The sequence below is a fragment of the Anomaloglossus baeobatrachus genome, chromosome 2 (genome assembly GCF_048569485.1).
Source record: "Anomaloglossus baeobatrachus isolate aAnoBae1 chromosome 2, aAnoBae1.hap1, whole genome shotgun sequence".
Lineage (NCBI taxonomy): Eukaryota > Metazoa > Chordata > Amphibia > Anura > Aromobatidae > Anomaloglossus > Anomaloglossus baeobatrachus.
In genome coordinates this window covers 48,006,636-48,026,410 of record NC_134354.1, presented here as the reverse complement: position 1 = coordinate 48,026,410, position 19,775 = coordinate 48,006,636, and the positions used below count along the sequence as shown (strand labels likewise).

The 19,775-nt window shown below is 44.1% G+C and overlaps 1 protein-coding gene across 3 annotated transcripts in view; it reads right to left on the bottom strand.

The window, feature by feature from the left end:
• EVA1C (eva-1 homolog C) overlaps nt 1-12,291 on the bottom strand; it is a 147,866-nt gene extending 135,575 nt beyond the window's left edge. For all 3 annotated transcript variants that reach the window (XM_075335042.1, XM_075335044.1, XM_075335045.1), the window contains exon 1: nt 11,814-12,291. In XM_075335042.1, coding sequence (XP_075191157.1) covers nt 11,814-11,931 — 118 coding nt within the window. In that variant the 5' untranslated portion in view covers nt 11,932-12,291. The remainder of the gene's footprint in view (nt 1-11,813) is intronic.
• Between the last annotated feature and the right edge of the window lie 7,484 nt (nt 12,292-19,775).

Here is a 19,775-nt window from a genome sequence, read left to right as displayed (position 1 = left end):
AAAAAAGTCCTAGCCGACCTCCGAGTATTAAGCATGTATTTTCCCATTGGTGAATGCTGGCATTAACCATGTTGCTTCTCTAGGTCACCAAAGAAATTGGGATTAACTGCAAATAACAACAGGAGACAATCAGGTATGTTGGCAATTCATGTTGCTATACCTAAACCACCATAAAAGTAGCATGAGCCACCTTCACTACCAATAGACCACCAGGGAAGTCAGTATCAACCCTTTATCTTCCTTAAATGATGGCAGTTGTTGCTATTAATCCTTTATAAGCAATCCAGCAGCAGTTTTTTGCTACCTCATCTGAGAGCTGCATGATTTAGACAAAGAGACCCTGAATCCAACGATGTATCACTTAGCTAACTGGAAGACGCAGTTGTGACACAATCAGAATTCTTAGATTTATCATGCAGCAGAGCTGAGAGAGCTAACCCCGCCCATACCAGGCTATCTATGCACAATATCTATAAACAGTGAGCTGCTTATCAGAGGAGGGGAGCATCGTCAGATTAGCTGATGTAGTACAGCAATGATAAGTTCCTGGTGCTAAAAAAAATCATTGCAAGTAAATAATAGAATGGAGTTTTATAAGAGACACGTCACAGAAATTTGTGTTTTATGCCCTACATCATACGGTGTTGAGATTACATAGCAAAAACATGCTGACAGATTCCCTTTAACTACTCTCTGATCACCATCTGCCCCCATAAACCACAAAATAGAGACTTTGTCTTGACAGCTTATTTTTATGTCATGTTCTAATTTATATAAAGCTATTTAGCAGGATACTGTATAAAACTGTGCATTCAGCTAGTGAACGTCTAGTTTGGGACTATACGGGAATATTTAGATTTGGATTGCCTAGTTTAAAGGTTGCAGTGCCCACGTGTCACGCTATTAAACGTGATGACAGTGTCCAGACCAACAGATTTCTGACGCACAATAAAAATACAACAAAACAATACGACAAGTAAGGGGGAACACAATAATAATGGTGGTGGCGCTATTGATAGGGATATATAGACATCTCTTATCCTTACCTGCAGCTCTCCCCACTCTCCTAGCCAGCCACTATACAGTCTCTGCAACTGTCACGGAGCAGGAACCGGAGACCCTGAAAAACTCTGCAGTAGCCCTGGCTAGTGCATTGGCAGGTTGGAGACGCTATCCCCACCACTGCACTAAAGGCCGCTTTATACGCTGCGACATCGCTCAAGCGATCTCGTTGGGGTCACGGATTTTGTGACGCACATCCGGTCGCTTTAGCGATGTCTTTGCGTGTGACACCTATGAGCGATTTTGAATCGTCGCAAAAACGGTCAAAATCGCTCATCAGTGACATGCCCCCCTATTCTCGATTATCGCTGCTGCTCGGTGTACGAAGTAGTTCGTCGCTCCTGCAGCAGCACACATCGCTATGTGTGACACCGCAGGAACGAGGAACCTCACCTTACCTGCTGCCATCCGCAATGCGGAAGGAAGGAGGTGGGCGGGATGTTACGTCCCACTCATCTCCGCCCCTCCGCTTCTATTGGGCGGCGGTTCAGTGATGCTGCTGTGACGTCGCTGTGACGCTGAATGAACCGCCCCCTTAGAAAGGAGGTGGTTCGCCGGTCACAGCGACGTCGCAGGGCAGGTATGTGCGTGTTACGCTGCCGTAGTGATATTGTTCGCTACGGCAGCGATCACACGATATTGCATGTACGATGGGGGCGGGTGCTTTAGCGCTCAACATCGCTAGCAATTGCTAGCGATGTCGTAGCATTTAAAGCGGCCTTAAGATGACACAAGAAAAAGTAAGACAAACGGGAAGACAGCAACAAAAGGATACAGTCCGGCTTCTGGAACACTCCTTCACAGCTCCTTCTACCAAGGGGGCCAGAATACAAATGGATTTATATAATCAGCAAAGATTGCTGGGAGACCTGGCTAATTAAACACAAAGGGGCGTGGCAACAGAGCAGCTGCAGCTGACAAACACTGCTGGAAAGCTGCTAGTAGCAAAACTGACATTAATTGTTTCAGTACCAAGAGAAATGGCACCACATTTAAATGTAGAGTCCCAGATGGAGATGAGAGGTTCCAATCCAAAAGCTGTCATTAATCTCTAAAATAAGGGAGACGACCGTGACACCAGGTCCCTACTTACAATCTTCATTAAAGGGGTTATCCAGTGAACTCAACTTATTACCCATCTTTAAAATGGGTGATAATTAGCTGATCAATGGATGTACGACATGCACTGATCAGCAGAACGGGGAACTCTTATCCATTCCATTCATTACAGGGAAGGTGTTGCATTTTTTTTTATTTTTGTATTAATAATAGTGATTATGAAATGAAGTATTTTTAATAAAAAAATAAATTCACTGTTTATTTAGTTTTCATTTAATTCTAGTGTTACTGAAGCACTGGGGGCTGCCATCATGGATTTACCGTGTGTAACGACAGTTACTCACCTCCTTTATGGCAGCGCTCAGGGCATTGGATCTCATCGTCGCGATCCGACCCCTAGACTTTACACGGAGAGCTCCCTGCTGTGACCTGGACGCGCCCCCGGGGCTGTCGATCACAGCAAAGTGAGGAGATTGGCGCCATCTTTGTGGTGCTCACAACGTATGCTGTGTGCTGCACTTTCCCCCTATCACCCGACATGTGTGAGCACCGGCGCCGGGCCACCACCGCTACCCTCCCCCCTGCTTCTCCCCGCCGCCGCCAATCCCCCCTCCGCTGCTCCCCCCACTCTCGTGTGCTCACCTCGAGCTTCTGCTCTTCAGCTCAGCAGAGCACAGTATACTGAGGAGCGCGGTATACAGTGGGGCGGTATACACGGATTTCCGTACAGCAGAGCATTGCTGGTACAGAGTGTGCAGAGTGCTATGTAGGGAGCACTATGCAGCGGTCCTTGGTGACACTTTAGACATTAGGATCACTTTGTGGTCACCATCAAAATGGCTCCGCACTGTGATCCTAAACTTCATCTGCCCTTATCCTTTTGGAAACACTCAGGTTGGGAGGGGGAGGTGACATCATACACAGGAGAGCAGATTCTGCCCACTTTTACTGCAGCTGTAATGTGAGCTAGTTCTACAGTAGGATTTCTGTAGGATTTCAGCAGCTGCTCCCCCTAGTGTTTAAGAATGGAAAATATCAATTTTTTTTTCATATTTTGCTCAATTAAAAACAAATAATAATATTTAAAAACAACATTAATTCTTTACATTTTTCCAGTTATTCATTTTTTTTTTTTAGACAACACCTTCCCTTTAAGCCCCATAGAGAATTAAGGGAACGCAGGTTGGGCATGTGCACCGCCACTCCATTCTAATGAGGATGGAAGTTTCACGTTCTTCTGATTAGCATGGGTCCCAGCAGATGGACCCCTATCTCTCCTGTAAATAGGTGATAACTTGTTTTCACCAGACAACCCCTCTAACGATAAAGGTTTAGGCCCGTTTCACACATCTGGCATTTTGCCGGAAGCCGAATTCCGCATGCATGCCGTACAGTACATTCATTTACAGTGGAAGCGCGACACCATGCGGACAAATGCGGTTGTGCATGAAGCACACAACCGCATGGTGTCGCGCTTCCACTGTAAATGAATGTACTGTACTGCATGCGTGCTGGATTCAGCTTCCAGCAAAATTTCGGATGTGGGAAACGAGCCTTAGAAAGATGATTGCCAGTAACCTTGCTTGTAAATAATGTGTTGATGAGCTTTCTCCCCTATATAACATTGTAGCTTGTATCTATCCAGCTGGGAAGTGTATATGTTAATATCTAATATATAAAGTTGAATGTGTGTGTGTGTGTGTGTCCAGGATTGGCATCCGCACCGTCGCAACTACAGCCACAAAATTTTGCACACGCACACGTCTGGACCCCGAGAGCGTCATAGGCTATGTTGTGAGGCGAAATTTTAACTCCGCGCGTTCCAATTTACCAATCAATTTTGCCCCTATCTACATAATGGGGAAAAAGTGAAACGAAAAGTGTATCCACACCGTCGCATTTACAATCACGAAATTTTGCACAGACACCTCATGTGACCCAGGGAACGTAGTAGACTGTTTTGACAGGAAAATTTAACCCCGCGCTTTACAGTTACTCTCCAAAAAACATGCCTTCATTAAAGTAAATGGAGCCTGGAACTACAGGTTATTAGTAGGAGATGTGATTGGTTGCTATAGGAACAAAAGACATTCATAGTATAAGAAGCTTATATGTGAGATAATAAGATGTCGGTGGGGAGACGGATAGAGAGAGACAGACAGAGAGACAGACAGACAGACAGACAGAGAAACAGACAGACAGATAGAGAGACAGACAGAGACAGACCTGGAAAGAGACAGACCTGGAAAGAGACCGACCTAGAAAGAGACCGACCTGGAAAGAGACCGACCTGGAAAGAGACAGATGGGGAAAGAGACAGATGGGGAAAGAGACAGACGGGGAAAGAGGAGACAGCCAGAGAGACAAAGATAGATGAGGAAAGAGACAGACCTTCCTAGAGACAGATGGGGAAAGAGACAGAGAAATAGAGACAGACAAGGAAAGAGACAGACAGAGACAGGCAGACAGGGAAAGAGACAAACAGGAAAAGACACAGACAAAGAGACGGGGAGACAGACAGGGAAAGAAACAGACCTGGGAAAGAGACAGACCTAGAGAGAAACAGATGGGGAAAGAAACAGAGAGATAGAGACAGACAAAAAAAGAGACAGACAGATGGGGAAAGAGACAGATGGGGAAAGAGACAGATGGGGAAAGAGACAGACGGGGAAAGAGACAGATGGGGAAAGAGACAGACAGTTAAAGAGACAGACGGGGAAAGAGACAGATGGAGCACATTACTTGGCCAATTTAGTTAAATCTGTGTGGAATATCTGTGGTGTTGAAATATATGTTGTGAAATGCTTCTATTAGCTTAGTTTTTGCCTTTTAATAATTACATTTCTATCTATTTGTTTTGTGGTTTTTGTGTGCAGAATACATTTGTGTTAATACATTCTATTTTGTTAACAACAATTATTAACCCGGGCGAAGCCGGGTAGTACATGCAGCTAGTGTTAAATAAAAAAGGAACATGAAGGTTACTCTTACAGTTACCGTTCTCCTGACAATAAGACCTACCCTGAAAATAAGCCATAGTGAGATTTTTTGGAGTATGATTATTAAAATATAACCCCTACTCTAAAAATAAGCTGTGTTTCCATAAGGAGGTGTCTAAGCAGCTAAACAAAGTTAAAGAATACAGTTGATCAAAGAAAGCAGACACCCCCAAAAGAAAGAAGACACCCCCAAATGAAAACGTACATGCCCCCCAAGAAAAAACAAAAAACACTCACTAGACCCCAAACAATTACAGTTTGCAAGTGCTGATGGTGGATGGGCTCTCAAGAGGGAACTGCGTCACTGTTAGGTCCCTCGCCATTTCAGCTACATTGCCCTGCAGCTCTCACAAACAGATCGGGTACCAGTATCACTCCAAGTGATACTGCCTACAGTCACCAGGTGGAGCCAACTACTATAGAGCACAGTGGGACCAACAGTGACGCAGATTTGTATGTGAGAGCCCATTCATTGCCAAAACTAATTGTTTGGAGTCTGGTAAGTGCGATTCTTTTCTGGGTGTCTGATTCCTTTTGGGGTAAACTTAGCTGTACATAGAGAATTATAAACTTAAGCAGGTACTTTAACCCTTTGTTAATATGGTCTGTACCCACCACTATAGGACTGGCTCTGCACCATGAGAACAGCAGATCAGATAAGAAAATGTGCATCTGAACCAGTAATAGGATTAACACTAAATGATGATGTTCCAGAATGCGATAACATGACTATATCTGAATAACTGTTGATTTTTCTTGTTCAAGAATAAATGTAGATTGTTGCATATGGGAAGATACAAGACCTCCCCTGAAAATAAGCCGTACCGCATCTTTCGGACTAAAAAATAATGTAAGACCCTGTCTTAATTTTTGGGAAACACAGGTATATATATATATATATATATATATATATATATATATATATATATATATATATATATATATACACACAGTACAGACCAAAAGTTTGGACACGCCTTCTCATCTCTAGAACAGCTGTTAAGAAGAGACTTTGTGCAGCAGGCCTTCATGGTAAAATAGCTGCTAGGAAACCACTGCTAAGGACAGGCAACAAGCAGAAGAGACTTGTTTGGGCTAAAGAACACAAGGAGTGGACATTAGACCAGTGGAAATCTGTGCTTTGGTCTGATGAGTCCAAATTTGAGATCTTTGGATCCAACCACTGTGTCTTTGTAAAAAAGATGAACGGATGGACTCTACATGGCTGGTTTCCACCGTGAAGCATGGAGGAGGAGGTGTGATGGTGTGGGGGTGCATTGCTGGTGACACTGTTGGGGATTTATTCAAAATTGAAGGCATACAGAACCAGCATGGCTACCACAGTATCTTGCAGCAGCGTGCTATTCCATCCGGTTTGCGTTTAGTTGGACCATCATTTATTTTTCAACAGGACAATGACCCCAAACACACCTCCAGGCTGTGTAAGGGCTATTTGACTAAGAAGGAGAGTGATGGGGTGCTATGCCAGATGACCTGGCCTCCACAGTCACCAGACCTGAACCCAATCGAGATGGTTTGGGGTGAGCTGGACCGCAGAGTGAAGGCAAAAGGGCCAACAAGTGCTAAGCATCTCTGGGAACTCCTTCAAGACTGTTGGAAAACCATTTCCGGTGACTAGCTCTTGAAGCTCATCAAGAGAATGCCAAGAGTGTGCAAAGCAGTAATCAAAGCAAAAGGTGGCTACTTTGAAGAACCTAGAATATAAGACATACTTTCAGATGTTTCACACTTTTTTAAGTATTTCATTCCACATGTGTTAATTCATAGTTTTGATGCCTTCAATGTAAATCTACAATTTTTAGAGTCATGAAAATAAAGAAAACTCTTTGAATGAGTGAGAAGGTGTGTCCAAACTTTTGGTCTGTACTGTATATATATATATATATATATATATATATATATGAAAATACCGCAAAACAAAAAAGAAATGCCAATTAAAAAAGAGAAAAAAATGAAAAAATGAATCTGGGCCCTAGTGTCTTAAACCAACAGGGTGTTGCCCATGTACTATCATCCGGCAGATCACTCCTGGATATCTGCACCTGGAGTTTTTTGTACATGGATTTTGAAGTGGTTGCACTTTAACCCCTTCACGACCTTGGACGGATCTATCCGTCATAGATCGTGTCCCGTTAAGCCCCGCCCCCTGCCGCGGGCAGGCGGCGTGGATCGGCACACATATCAGCTGTTTTCAACAGCTGACATGTGTGCCTGCTAGCCGCGGGTGGAATCGCTTCCACCCGCGGCCATTAACCCCTTAAATCTTGCTGCCAAAGTCTGGCAGCAAGATTTAAATGCGCGCGGCCATGTTTGTTACTCACCGCCGCCCCCACCGGAAGTCACGTGTGTTATCACGTGACTATCGGTGGTTGCCATCGTAGCACAGGGTCATGTGATGACGCCTGCTGCTATGATCTTTCACTTTCATTTTCCCTCGGCCGAGAGCAGAGGGAAAACCAAAGTGAGTGAATCTGCTGATTACAGCGGTATTGCTGTGATCAGCAGATAGCGATCAGCGATCGGATTGCTGATTGCTATAGCCCCCTAGGGGGACTAGTAAAATAAAAAAAAAAAGTAAAAAAAAAAGTTTTAAAAAATAAAAAAAAAAACAAAAAACCTAAAAGTTCAAATCACCCCCCTTTCCCCCCATTGAAAATTAAACGGTTAAAAAATAAATAAATATACACATATTTGGTATCGCCGCGTTCAGAAATGCCCGATCTATCAAAATATAAAATCAATTATTCTGATTGGTAAACGGCGTAGTGGCAAAAAAATTCCAAACGCCAAAATTACGTTTTTTGGTCGCCGCAAGTTTTGCGCAAAATGCAATAACAGGCGATCAAAACGTAGCATCTGCGCAAAAATGGTACCATTATAAACGTCAGCTCGAGACGCAAAAAATAAGCCATCACTGAGCCATTGATCCCAAAAAATAAGAACTCTACGTGTTTCGGAAAATGGCGCAAAACGTGCGCCACTTTTATTGGACAAACTTGTGAATTTTTTTTAACCCCTTAGATACAAGTAAACCTATACATGTTTGGTGTCTACAAACTCGCACCGACCTGAGGCATCACACCCAGACATCAGTTTTACCATATAGTGAACGCCGTGAATAAAATATCCCAAAAACTATTGTACGATCCCACTTTTTTTGCAATTTTTCCGCACTTGGAATTTTTTTGCCGTTTTCCAGTACACTATATGGTAAAACTTATGATTTCATTTAAAAGTACAACTCGTCCCGCAAAAAACAAGCCCTCATATGGCAAGATTGACGGAATAATAAAAAAGTTACAGCTCTTGGAAGAAAAGGAGCAAAAAACAAAAACGCAAAAACGGAAAGTGCCCGGGGGCTGAAGGGGTTAAAATCCACAGAGGAAAAGACACTGTAAACAAAATACTGCAAACACAAGTCATACTCACAAAACGAAAAAAAAACCCACTTTGCTCACAATGTAAAAACATTCTATTACTGCTTAAGATTGTACACCACTATAGCCTATGTGACAGCATTGAGAGATTTACATTGGTGGCTATGACAAAAAAAAAAAAAAACAACTGAAAGTTTTGAATTGAAACTTGTATATATTGTTATATATTTCAGCAGTTAAAACAAATTCAAACCTTTGTAAAAAATTATTTTTAAGAAATTGAATTGTGCCACCATTTTTTGTGGCGTAACTTTATTTTATTTAGCCAATGTTTTGTATTTTTTTTTGTTTTTTTTTTTTAATTTTCGTAGATTGAACTTTTCCCAACTATGTCTATTTTTTTTTTTTTAATTTGGGATTGGATGGGGGGAAGGGTATTTATTTATTTTTTTATTATTATTTTTATTAATTTTTAATCTATTTTTTTAGTCCCCATAAGGAAATTGCTCTTCACTAATTTGGTCCCTTGTGCTATATTCTGCTATATTACAGTATTGTAGCAACTAGCAATATGACTGATCTCCGCAGTTCAGCCTCAGAGTTAGTTTCATAGGAACACCGTGATGGCAGTGATGGAGAGGCTTCAATAAACACCCACATTAGAGGTGGACATATCATTAGTGCAACATGTGCAGCCGCACAGGGGCCCAATAGGTAAACGGGCCCATTTTTATCCGCAAAGTAGGTAGAATTGTGCATTATGATGAGCTATTGGACTGCAAAGGGCCCATACAATGCTCTTGTGCAGGGGCCCTTTTCTGTCTGTGTCCTCCAGTGCCCCATGTGCCCTTGTAACCCATGGACTCCCTGCGATCACATTGCAGGGGGCGTAATAACTGCTGCAACAACAAAATGTTGTTGTCAGAGATTGACCCTCATTTAATTGGTTAAACAATTAGGTGGCCAATTGCTAATATCTGCAAACTGAAGAACAACCAGGGATGCCAACTGTCCAAAAATAGAGCAATTTGTTCCCCTTTCCATAATAAAATACGATTTTTTTTTTTAATTTATTTATTTATTTTATTTATTTTTTAAGTAAGTCTGAAGATTATTTTACAGATTTTTATGGCTGTAAAATTATCCCTTCATTTTACAGGTCAGAATGAATGCTTCTCATGTCTTTATATCAGAATTAGGGGTTGTAAACATGTCGCACCAAAGTCTGAATGAGGTATTCGGAGCAATGAAGCTTGAGAAATCGAGATAATTTAAAATATTTATTTTTATTCAAAATTCAATAGGTTAAATATTGTAAGTAAAAAATCCACATTATAATAACCAGCGACATGGGAAAATAACATGCCAAAAATTATATGTGCCCCGCCCCTGAAGAAGAGGCGAAACGTACGTCGAGGTAGAGGGACATAAATTCACTTGCCAGCTTTAAGTACTATTAATGTCTATGTGGCTCCCATACTTATACGGCCCTGGGTGACCGGGTTTATTTACCATAGTTACATAGCATGGAATAGCAATAGACATGTTTATTGTAATCTGTAGATGATTTATATTACCTAGTGATATAATACAGAATGGAGCACTTTGTCATTATATATTTATTTATGCATGAATTATGATGACACACTGATTTATTTCTAAAATATTTATGCATTTAGAGATATTATATGATACAGTGCACCTCGTATTGGCACCACAGGAGTTAAAAATTATATCATTTCTGGAATGTCATTTTCTCATGTCCCTGGTTATTAGAATGTGGAATTTTTACTTACAATTTTTAACATATTGAATTTTGAATAAAAAAAATAAATATTTAAATTATCTTGATTTCTCAAGCTTCATTGGTCTGATTACCTCATTCAGACTTTGGTGCGACATTTTTACAACCCCTAATTCTGATATAAAGAGATGAGAAGCATTCATTCTGATCTGTAAAATGAAGGGATAATTTTACAGCCATAAAAATCTGTAAAATTATCTTCAGACTTAAAAAAATTAATAAAATAAATAAATAAATTTAAAAAAATCGCATTTTATTATGGACAGGGAAACAAATTACTCTATTTTTGGACAGTTGGCATTCAGACTTTGGTGTGACTTGTAGCTAATCGAAGCTTTACCACTATTGTGGGGAAATAAAAACATATTGTTTAGGCATTTTTGTGATTAAGTATGGGGTTGTATATCTTTGTTTTTACCTAAATGCCTGTACATGGGGCTAAAAATCTTTTTTTCCAATGGGGTTTCATTAAACATTGATGATTTGCACCATTTGCCTTCTATATCCTTTGTGCTGCACTGTCTATTGCTGGCTGAGAGAATGAGTTAACTGAGAATCTGTCAGTGGGCTTAAATTTAAAAGTCTAACAACAGAGGTTCTAACTCTTAACTATTTCTGTGCTCCTCTCAAATGATTTATGACCACAAACCACCTCAAAGTTAAGTGTGCAGCCTGTAAAAGACAAATGGGCGAACATTTTTTAATGCAAAAATTATTTATAGCCCCAAATACATACAATTAAAAAAAGGATTGTTCCAAAAAGTGGACAACCCCTTTTAATAATTTATCATGGTTTTCCAATGTGTCCGTAAAAAATGTTGGATGTCCATGATTTTTTGATAAACTGTCCAGAGAAAATAAAAAAAAACTAAGTTGTCAACTGTGAGGACAAGTGGTGGACCAGCAGCTGAGTTACAGTGGTCCACAGACAAAAGAGGGCACCTGTGCAAGAACAGTAAATGGGCCCTTGGCCAGAAAATATCTCATCATAATGCACAATTCCACCTGCTTTGGAAATCGAAATGAGCCCCCTGATGTCCTAACCCTTGACGTCTTAGCCCCCTGACGTCTTGAGCCCCCTGACGTCTTGAACCCCCGACGTCTTGAACCCCCGACGTCTTGAGCCCCCCGACATCTTGAGCCCCCCAACATCTTGAGCCCCCCCGACGTCTTGAGCCCCCCAACATCTTGAGCCCCCGACTTCTTGAGCCCCCCCGACGTCTTGAGCCCCCCGACGTCTTGAGCCCCCTGACGTCTTGAGTCTTGAGCCCCCTGACGTCTTGAGCCCCCTGACGTCTTGAGCCCCTGGGCAGCCAGAGCTCACTGATGCACATAGAGAGTGACGCAGGTCTGGCCAAATCGTACAGAAGAGCTACTGTAGCAGAAAAGGGTAATAAAAGTTACTGCTGATGATGATGGAAAGGAAAGGAACAGGTGTTAATGCTTACAAATACCCTAATCACATCCTGCGTCATCATAGGGATGACTTACCTGAGAAATCCGCCAGAGCAGAGACCTCTGTGGTCCACAGCAAGAAGATGCAAAGGGCAATGCTGGTGCGGATCACTGGCTTCACCTGTCTCCCTTCATACCCATCTCGATTGATCATGATGTGGAGCTCCAGCCTGAGGACTCACATGATCCACCCTGTCCAAGGGGTCATGTCTCCAGGACCTCTAGATCCGAGCTGTCAGGGGTCTTCATGTGCAATGTGACTCAAGACTCATTCCTCATTGACTTTGTGCTTTCCTTCACACACCCCCTTTTTCTGGATCTGTTCCTACGTGTCCATATGGCTCTTACATCATTCTAGCGGCCAGGTAATCCAAGGGGGCACAGGAGCGGTTGGCCCCAGGGCTGGTTGCGTATCAGTAAAAGGGTCCAGTTTCCTTTTCAGTAGTCTGTGCCATCATCAGTGATCAGGGGGGAATAAACAGAGGAGCCCTCCCTGTTCGGCTGCACGTGGAATGTTTGGTGACCCAGACATATCCTCCCACTTACACAACTTCTACTGTTTGGGAGTCAATGGGGCTCGGGAACATGTGCGACTGAAGCCATCTAGTGGCAAGCTCCTGCGCAAATGTTATTTGTGAAATGCATGCCAGTCAGAATGAAATACCTGATCTGCACTGGTGGATGACTGGGAAATCATCCTGTCCCATACTGGGATCCCACAATATTCACAAGTTATAAAGTAATAAAGCTGATAGGAAATGGATTCCCGGAATATGCAACTTGAGCTGCACAATGTGATGTGTCCGCGATCCAAGCTGCTCAATATCCCCAGACATTTCATGCACCATTGATCATAATTTCCTGTGTCTTTTTGTGGGAAGAGACTGTTTATTTCCCAGCAAAGTTGCAGAAAATGTTTTATCAAGGTCCTAGAAAAAAGTATTGGAACTCACATCTTAATTATTGAGTTTAGGTTTTTCCTTCAGCCCCATTACCACCGAAGTAAAACATCTGGCCTCTCGCCCCTGGTGTATAACATCCGGCCCCATCGTCCCTTGTGTATAACATCCAGTACCCTCACCCCCAGTATATAACATCCGGCCTCTTGCCCCTGGTGTATAATATGCGGCCCCATCACCCTCTGGTGTAACATTGGGCCACATCGCTGTCACAGGGACCGGATGACAGGACCGGGACACCTAAGCTGACCCTCAGACTGGGGAACCCTGCGCTGTCCCTCAGCTCAGAGGTATGCTAGATGGTAGCGAGGTCTGGGTCGCCAGCGTGACCCTGACTCCTGTCCTAGCGCTGGTGTAACATTTAATGTGCAGAATCTCAAAGAAAAGAGACTCTGGCCCAGCACCTGTCACTAGTCTATACAACATAGAGACAACCGTGACAGTCGCCTCCCTAGTATCCTCACCCATGATATATATAACATCTGGCCTCTTGCCCCCTGGTGTAGAACATCCAGCACCATTGCCCCCTGGTGTATAGCATTGGGCCCAGTCGCCTCCCAGTGTATAACATCCAGCACCCTCACCCCCGGTATATAACACCCAGCCATATTGCCCCCTGTTATATAATATCCTGCCCCATTGCCCCTGATGTATGTCATCTGGCCTCATTGCGACCCCTTTATATAACATCCGACCCATTGCCGTCTGTCTTTACTAACGTATAGTGCAGATTCACTGACACTAGACGGAACAGGGGTGTTACAGAACGGGGGGACGAGTGCTGAGGAGCAGAGGGCAGAAAAGTAATAAACGCTTCACCGACTCCATAACTGTAGAGTCTAAACCTTCTGTGGTATTAACAAAAACTGTGCCTCCATTGGGAGCTTTATGGCATCAGTTTCCAAGGCCAAACCGCGGGGTAGTCATACTTTACCAATGACAATGGTACTGGAACTCAGTGGATATGTGACATTCACTGGGGCAGTGTTCTGTCGAGTGACAAATTGCGGTTCTCTATCAGGCGTTTCTTGGCTGAGTCTGGGTTTGGTGAATGTGCATTTTGCCCACTGTAAAGTTTGGTGGAAGATGGATAATGCTATGGACTTGTTTTTCAGGGATCGGCCTCGGCCACGTAGTTACAGTGAAGGGAAATTTTATTGCTTCAGAATAAGACATTGTTGAAAATTGTAGCTTCCAATTATGGCAGAGCAGTTTGTGAAAGGCTTTTTTTTGCTCCCCATGACTGTTCTCTAGCGCACAAGGGGGCAAGTAAGCATAAAAGCATAGCCTGGAGGAGTTTGGTGTAAAAGAACTTTAGAAGTTAGGTTGAGTCCTGAACTCAATCCCACCCAACTAAATGAACTGGGATGAGCTACAAAGGCCACTGGGAGGCCGTCCGTCTCCTCTAACATCAATGTCTGACCTCACAAATGGTTTTCTTGAAGAATGAGCAAAAATTCCCAAACACCTTCAAAATCTTGTATAAAACCAGAATTGTGGGAGCTGTTGTAGCTTTAGAACTCCATATTAATGTTTATTCAGGTGTAACTAAGGAGGGGGGAGGTGGAGTGGGGCATTTGCCCTGGGTTAAGCCAGGGGTGGAGACAATCGACAATCGAGACACCTAATGCGGTGGTCTGTGGTGTCTGTGGTGTCACATGTGGAATCAAGAAAATGTATAAGCCCCTATCCCTGCATTCAATTGTACTTGAGTGAGTACAGCTGAAGCCCTGAACGGTTATACTTCTGGGATTAGGACGACGTTAGCAGCGAGATCAGGTAACCTAATCATGCTGTTGACCTCACTTTTGTGCCACAGTAGAGGAGGACGGTTGATGATAAAGTAAGTGTACCAAAGGTGCTCTAGATACAGCGGAGTTTTATTAAAGATAATCTTGTGAGGCAAGAGCATGGGGAGGTGTAATGGGACAGTATTGGGGAAATGTGTGGGAGAAGTGTGAAAGGACAGTATTGAGGAGGAAATGTGTGAGGAAACAGTATTGGGAAAAGTGTGAAGAAACTGTATGGTGAGAAATGTGTGAGAAAACATTATTGGTGGGGATTGTGAGGGGACAGTATGGGTGAGAAAAGTATGAGGGGACAGTACTGGGGAGAAATGTATGCGGTGACAATTTAAAAAGGCAGTGTGAGGTGACAGTATGAAGGGGAAGAGTGTGAGGGAAGAGTATGGAAGGGGACAGTGTGAAAGGACAGTACTTAAGGACAAAACTGTGAGGAGACAATATGGGAGAATGTATAAGAGGACAGTATTGGGAGGGAAAGTATGAAGGGACCTTATGGGGGAAAAGTGTGACAGGACTGTATGGGGAAGAAATTTGATAGCTAGAGAACAGTATGGGAAACTGTGTGATGAGACAGTATGAGGGGACAGTGTGAGAGAAAAGAGTAAGGGGAAGGCATGGGTAGAAATTTGTGAGTAAAGAGTATGGTGAAGAAGTGTGAGAGGACAGTATGTGGGGGAAGTATAAGGTGACAGTATGGGGTGGAATCGTCTGAGAAGACTGCATGGAGAGAAATGTGTTAGGTGACTGAATGGGGGAAATGTGAGAGGACAGTATGGGAGGAAGTGTGAGGAGACAGCATGGGGAAAGTATGAGGGGTCACAGTATGGATACTGTTTAGTGTAGGGGCAGTATAGAGAGAAGGCAGTTTGAGGAGATAGTGTGAGGGCACAGTAATGAGGGGAAAGTATGCAGAGGGGGAAGTGTGAGGATAGAGCACAGTAAAGAGACTTGGCAGTGTGAGGGGATAGTGTAAAGAGGGTGCCCAATATGGAAAGGGGGCAGCATGGTGGGGGACACTTAATATAGGGACAGAGTAATGGTTATAACTAATAAGGAAAATGAGTTGTGGATGTGAAAAATCAGGGCCAAATCGAGGAGACAAGAAGTCAGACTTTAATCAGGGAATATGTCACTTACTACGTCTCATCAGCACTGTGGTTCCTGTATGTGGCGGCGAATCTGGGGGGATATTTTCCCCCGGCACAGGTGGTAGGGGGCGCCATTGAGCCACCTGATTCAGTGGTCCGACGTCTCTCCCCAGCGATTGGATTTTTCCACCCCTATGTAGTGGGAGCCGGCCGTTCTCTAAGCCAGCTGTCAAGCTGAGAGCTGGCTCAGAGGAAGTGTTGTGCGCAGACTCCCAGCGATCAAGATACTCGCGTATTTCAGACTTGAGTACAATTGAATGAGTGAGAATTAGTGTGGAGGTAGTGAACAGACAGTATGGGATGAAAAAATGTGAGGGGCACAGAATAGAGACTGGGTTGTGTGGGAGGGGCGATGGGGAGAGGTGGCAGCATGGAGGACAGTGTGAGGCCATAGCAAGGAAAGAACAGTATCCCAGGAAGGGGAAGTGTGATACTTGGGAACAGTATATTGGGGAGGGGAAGTGTGATGAGGGGGCACAGTATAGAGACTGGGCAGTATAGTGGGGACATAATGTGAGACCACAGTGTGAAGAGGGGGCCCAAGTATGGAAAGGAGAGTGCAGTGTGTAGGCCATGTACCATAAGAGGGACAATGTGCATGTCGTATTTTGTGCAGGGAACATAGTGAGGGGCAATAATTTATTCAGGTGCACAGTGTAAGGCAGATATTTTTATTCAGGAGCATTATAATGACACTGCTATTTTTAAGAGAATTGTGCCAGGATGTAGAATACCGGATAACATGGAAGTCTGCAGAGACGAGTTGTGGATATGAAAATTCATCATGGCATCTGGAGAAGATGAAGAAAATAAAGATAATCACTCCAATCAGAGATAACGTTATCTATCATATACCTGGATATGATCATTTGCGATACCGACTAATTCTCATCACTACTATGGTTCCTATATGGTCTGCAGACTGATGATGACTGATAGCAACAACTCCCAGTATCTCCTTACCATAGTTAAGGATATACTGGAAATTGTAGGTTCATGCGATACAAAGGTATATGTGTCTGATCTGACATTACAGTTTATGTACCATGGACTGATATTACTGTTATTGTGATGTATTTCTGTACTGATGAAGATTTATATGCTGTGTTTCTGCACTGATTGGGATTCTATGGATGTATTTCTGTACTGCTGGTGGTTCTGATGTTGAATTTCTGTACTGCTGGTGGTTCTAGTGATGTATTTCTGTACTAATGAGGATTGTGATGCTGTGTTTCTGTACTGTTGGTGGTTCTGATGATGTATTCTTGTGCTGTTATTAGTTCTGATCCTGTACCCATGTTACAATCCATAACTTTAGATAACGCAATACATGTCCATGTTAATAAAATGTTGTGCTGTCGAACAAGATAAGGGTTACTATGTTTTTATTTTTGTTAGAAAAAGAAGAGTTGACCAAGTTTGTGATGAAAGTTTGCAGTACCTGTGTTGCATACTGTGAGGATTCTTTGGTACCGGCGGTGAGCGTGATAAGTCACAAAATCGCAAGTATGTGATTTACACACATGCGGTCATGTGCTGACTAGACATGCATGGTCTTGCTCAATGAAAATGAATTGAGCGAGGCCAGACACAACTAGTTGGAATGTGGCTAGAAGAATCCAAATTTCATACTTGCGCTCACTTGACCACTAAAGGCCCTGTCACACACAGAGATAAATCTGCGGCAGATCTGTGGTTGCAGTGAAATTGTGGACAATCAGTGCCAGGTTTGTGGCTGTGTACAAATGGAACAATATGTCCATGATTTCACTGCAACCACAGATCTGCCAAAGATTTTTCTGTGTGTGTGACAGGACCTTAACTCTTGCCACTAGCAAGGGAGAATCCTAAAAATGTGCAATGCGCGCACTGTATGAATTTAGAAGTCTGTAGTCACCTAGATTGACTGCAGACTTTCACAAACCTGGACAAGCCTGTTATGAAATTAAGCCCTGTAGTATGCCAATCCTAACAGCGTATAATATACTCAATGTCAGAGTTTAGCTGTGCTCGTATGCATTTTTTCATACTTCTGGTCAGGTGGCAACTTTCTTTTCTTCCTGGTTGTCTCAATTTTGCACTGAATATTGAGACAATTAGGAAGAGCAGCTAGTTGTCATGTGACCGTAAGTGTGCAAATTGGTGAAATGATAGAAATGATGACTACATATACTGCTGAGGGGATGCCAAACTGAATTCTTTCCCCGAGTGCCAGAAAACCTAGCTACCTAGATACACCTCTGCTTTATGGCCCACAGTTTGATAATTACCAATAATTCAATGTATTTCCTTACCATTGGTAAAGGAACTTTGTCAGCACAGAATGACTGTTCAATCCAAGTACAGGCGTTTGGTGCATCAAAGTGTGGCACCCCTGAGGCTTCAGTCGCCACATGGTACTGCAGTACTCTTCCTGGGTCCAGAGGAGGTCAGTACTGGTTCCACAATACACCAACGTATACATACAGTCAGGTTGCCCTCCCCATTGGGGACTGGGCTAGGGTCGGGTCTTAAGGTGGTGGCCAAACATGGGGGGCTGCCACTCACTAGTGACAGGGAATCGGGGGAGGAGCAGCCACCAGGGGGAGTGAGGAGCTGACACAACTGTGAGGAGTTCTCCATCAGGAGAGGAAAGGAGCGGACGGGTTTTTCGGTAGCTCCTGTGGGACAGAGGAGACAATATGGTCGCCGAGGGGAGAGCTTCATTGCTCCTTCGGGACCGTCGCAGTGCAGGGTGCAGAGCCCTAGGGTGGAACAGACTTTACGTTGTATCTTGAGAATCTGCAGGACAGGGGGATTGTATGTCCCTCTGGCCGCCACCTGTTCCCAGAGCACAGTGGCACATAGGGTCCGGAGTCATGATCAAAAGTCAGACCCCACCGCGGACCCGCGTCACCTGCACACAAGACGGGATCTAAAACTACCAGATCTGGCGTCCCTAAGTAGCTTCAGGCCACGGGGATTAATCTTTAAAAGTGCAAGAAGGAAGGGCCCACAGACTACCGGACTGGTTCTGACCTCCGAAGGATCTGGGATTGGTTCGGGTCCATCACGGCAGAGACCAGTACCCTAAGGCAGCACATGAGCTGTGAGTAAAAAGACCTGGAACCGCAGCAGCTGACTCAGCCTCTTATTGCCGACGCCGTCGCCCCGCGCTTCGACATCAACAGCCATAACAGTCCCTCATCATCCTCACTGGGGCCCGCTCCATCTGTGGGGAGCAGAACCATCCTTGCTGCGACATCACCAGCCCCGGGGGAAATCACCCGCAGTGGCAGCTAATTCCTGGCCGTATACCATAGGTGGCATCACGAGACAAACGGGGTCACGAAACCGGGCAGGGCTACCCAAGACATCCCAGATCCGACATTACCGGCCCGGCGACAAGTATATTTAACCCTTTGCGCCGAGGGTGCTACAACTGCGTGGTCAAACATTAAAGTGCCCCTTTTGACCTACTTGTTTTCCATCTATCTTTAGCCATATGAAGCCAGAGCTGTCAATCAAAGAAGAGGGCAGGGTAAAAACAAGCAAGATGGAAAATGTGCCGCCCCCGCGACAGCCGATGGGCTGCTTGGATCCGGATCCGCAGTGGCTCAAAAGGTCTCCGGACCCGAGGCGGGATCGCGCGGCTGTCGAAATGAAAAAGTGGGTAGAAAGGTATTTACAAAAGGGGGGATGATGGGTGGATTGGATAGTGTTCGTGACGCCACCCACGGGTCGTGGTAAAGCGGGATACCACCGCTGCTGCGTTTGGGGGAGAGAGGGAGGTCCCGGGAGCAATGGAATGGCAGCTGGTGATGTTAAACCCTCCGTGGGTAGGAGAAGGTGTCCCGGGGCTCGGTGATGGTAGAGTGGGGACCCGTTGGAGGCAAAGGGGCACAACGTACTCACACAGTCCAGAGATGCAGACACTGACACCGGATAAACCAAAGTCTTGAATGCCATGTAGTTTTAGTTCGAACACGCTGGGTCCGTGCCCTTTTGGCGTGTTTGGTTGGTCTGAAGCCTTGTCCCTTGGCACTGTGTTTACACTTGGTGGATCCCTTTTGCCTAAAACTACTCGGGTCCCGCTCACCTGCATGG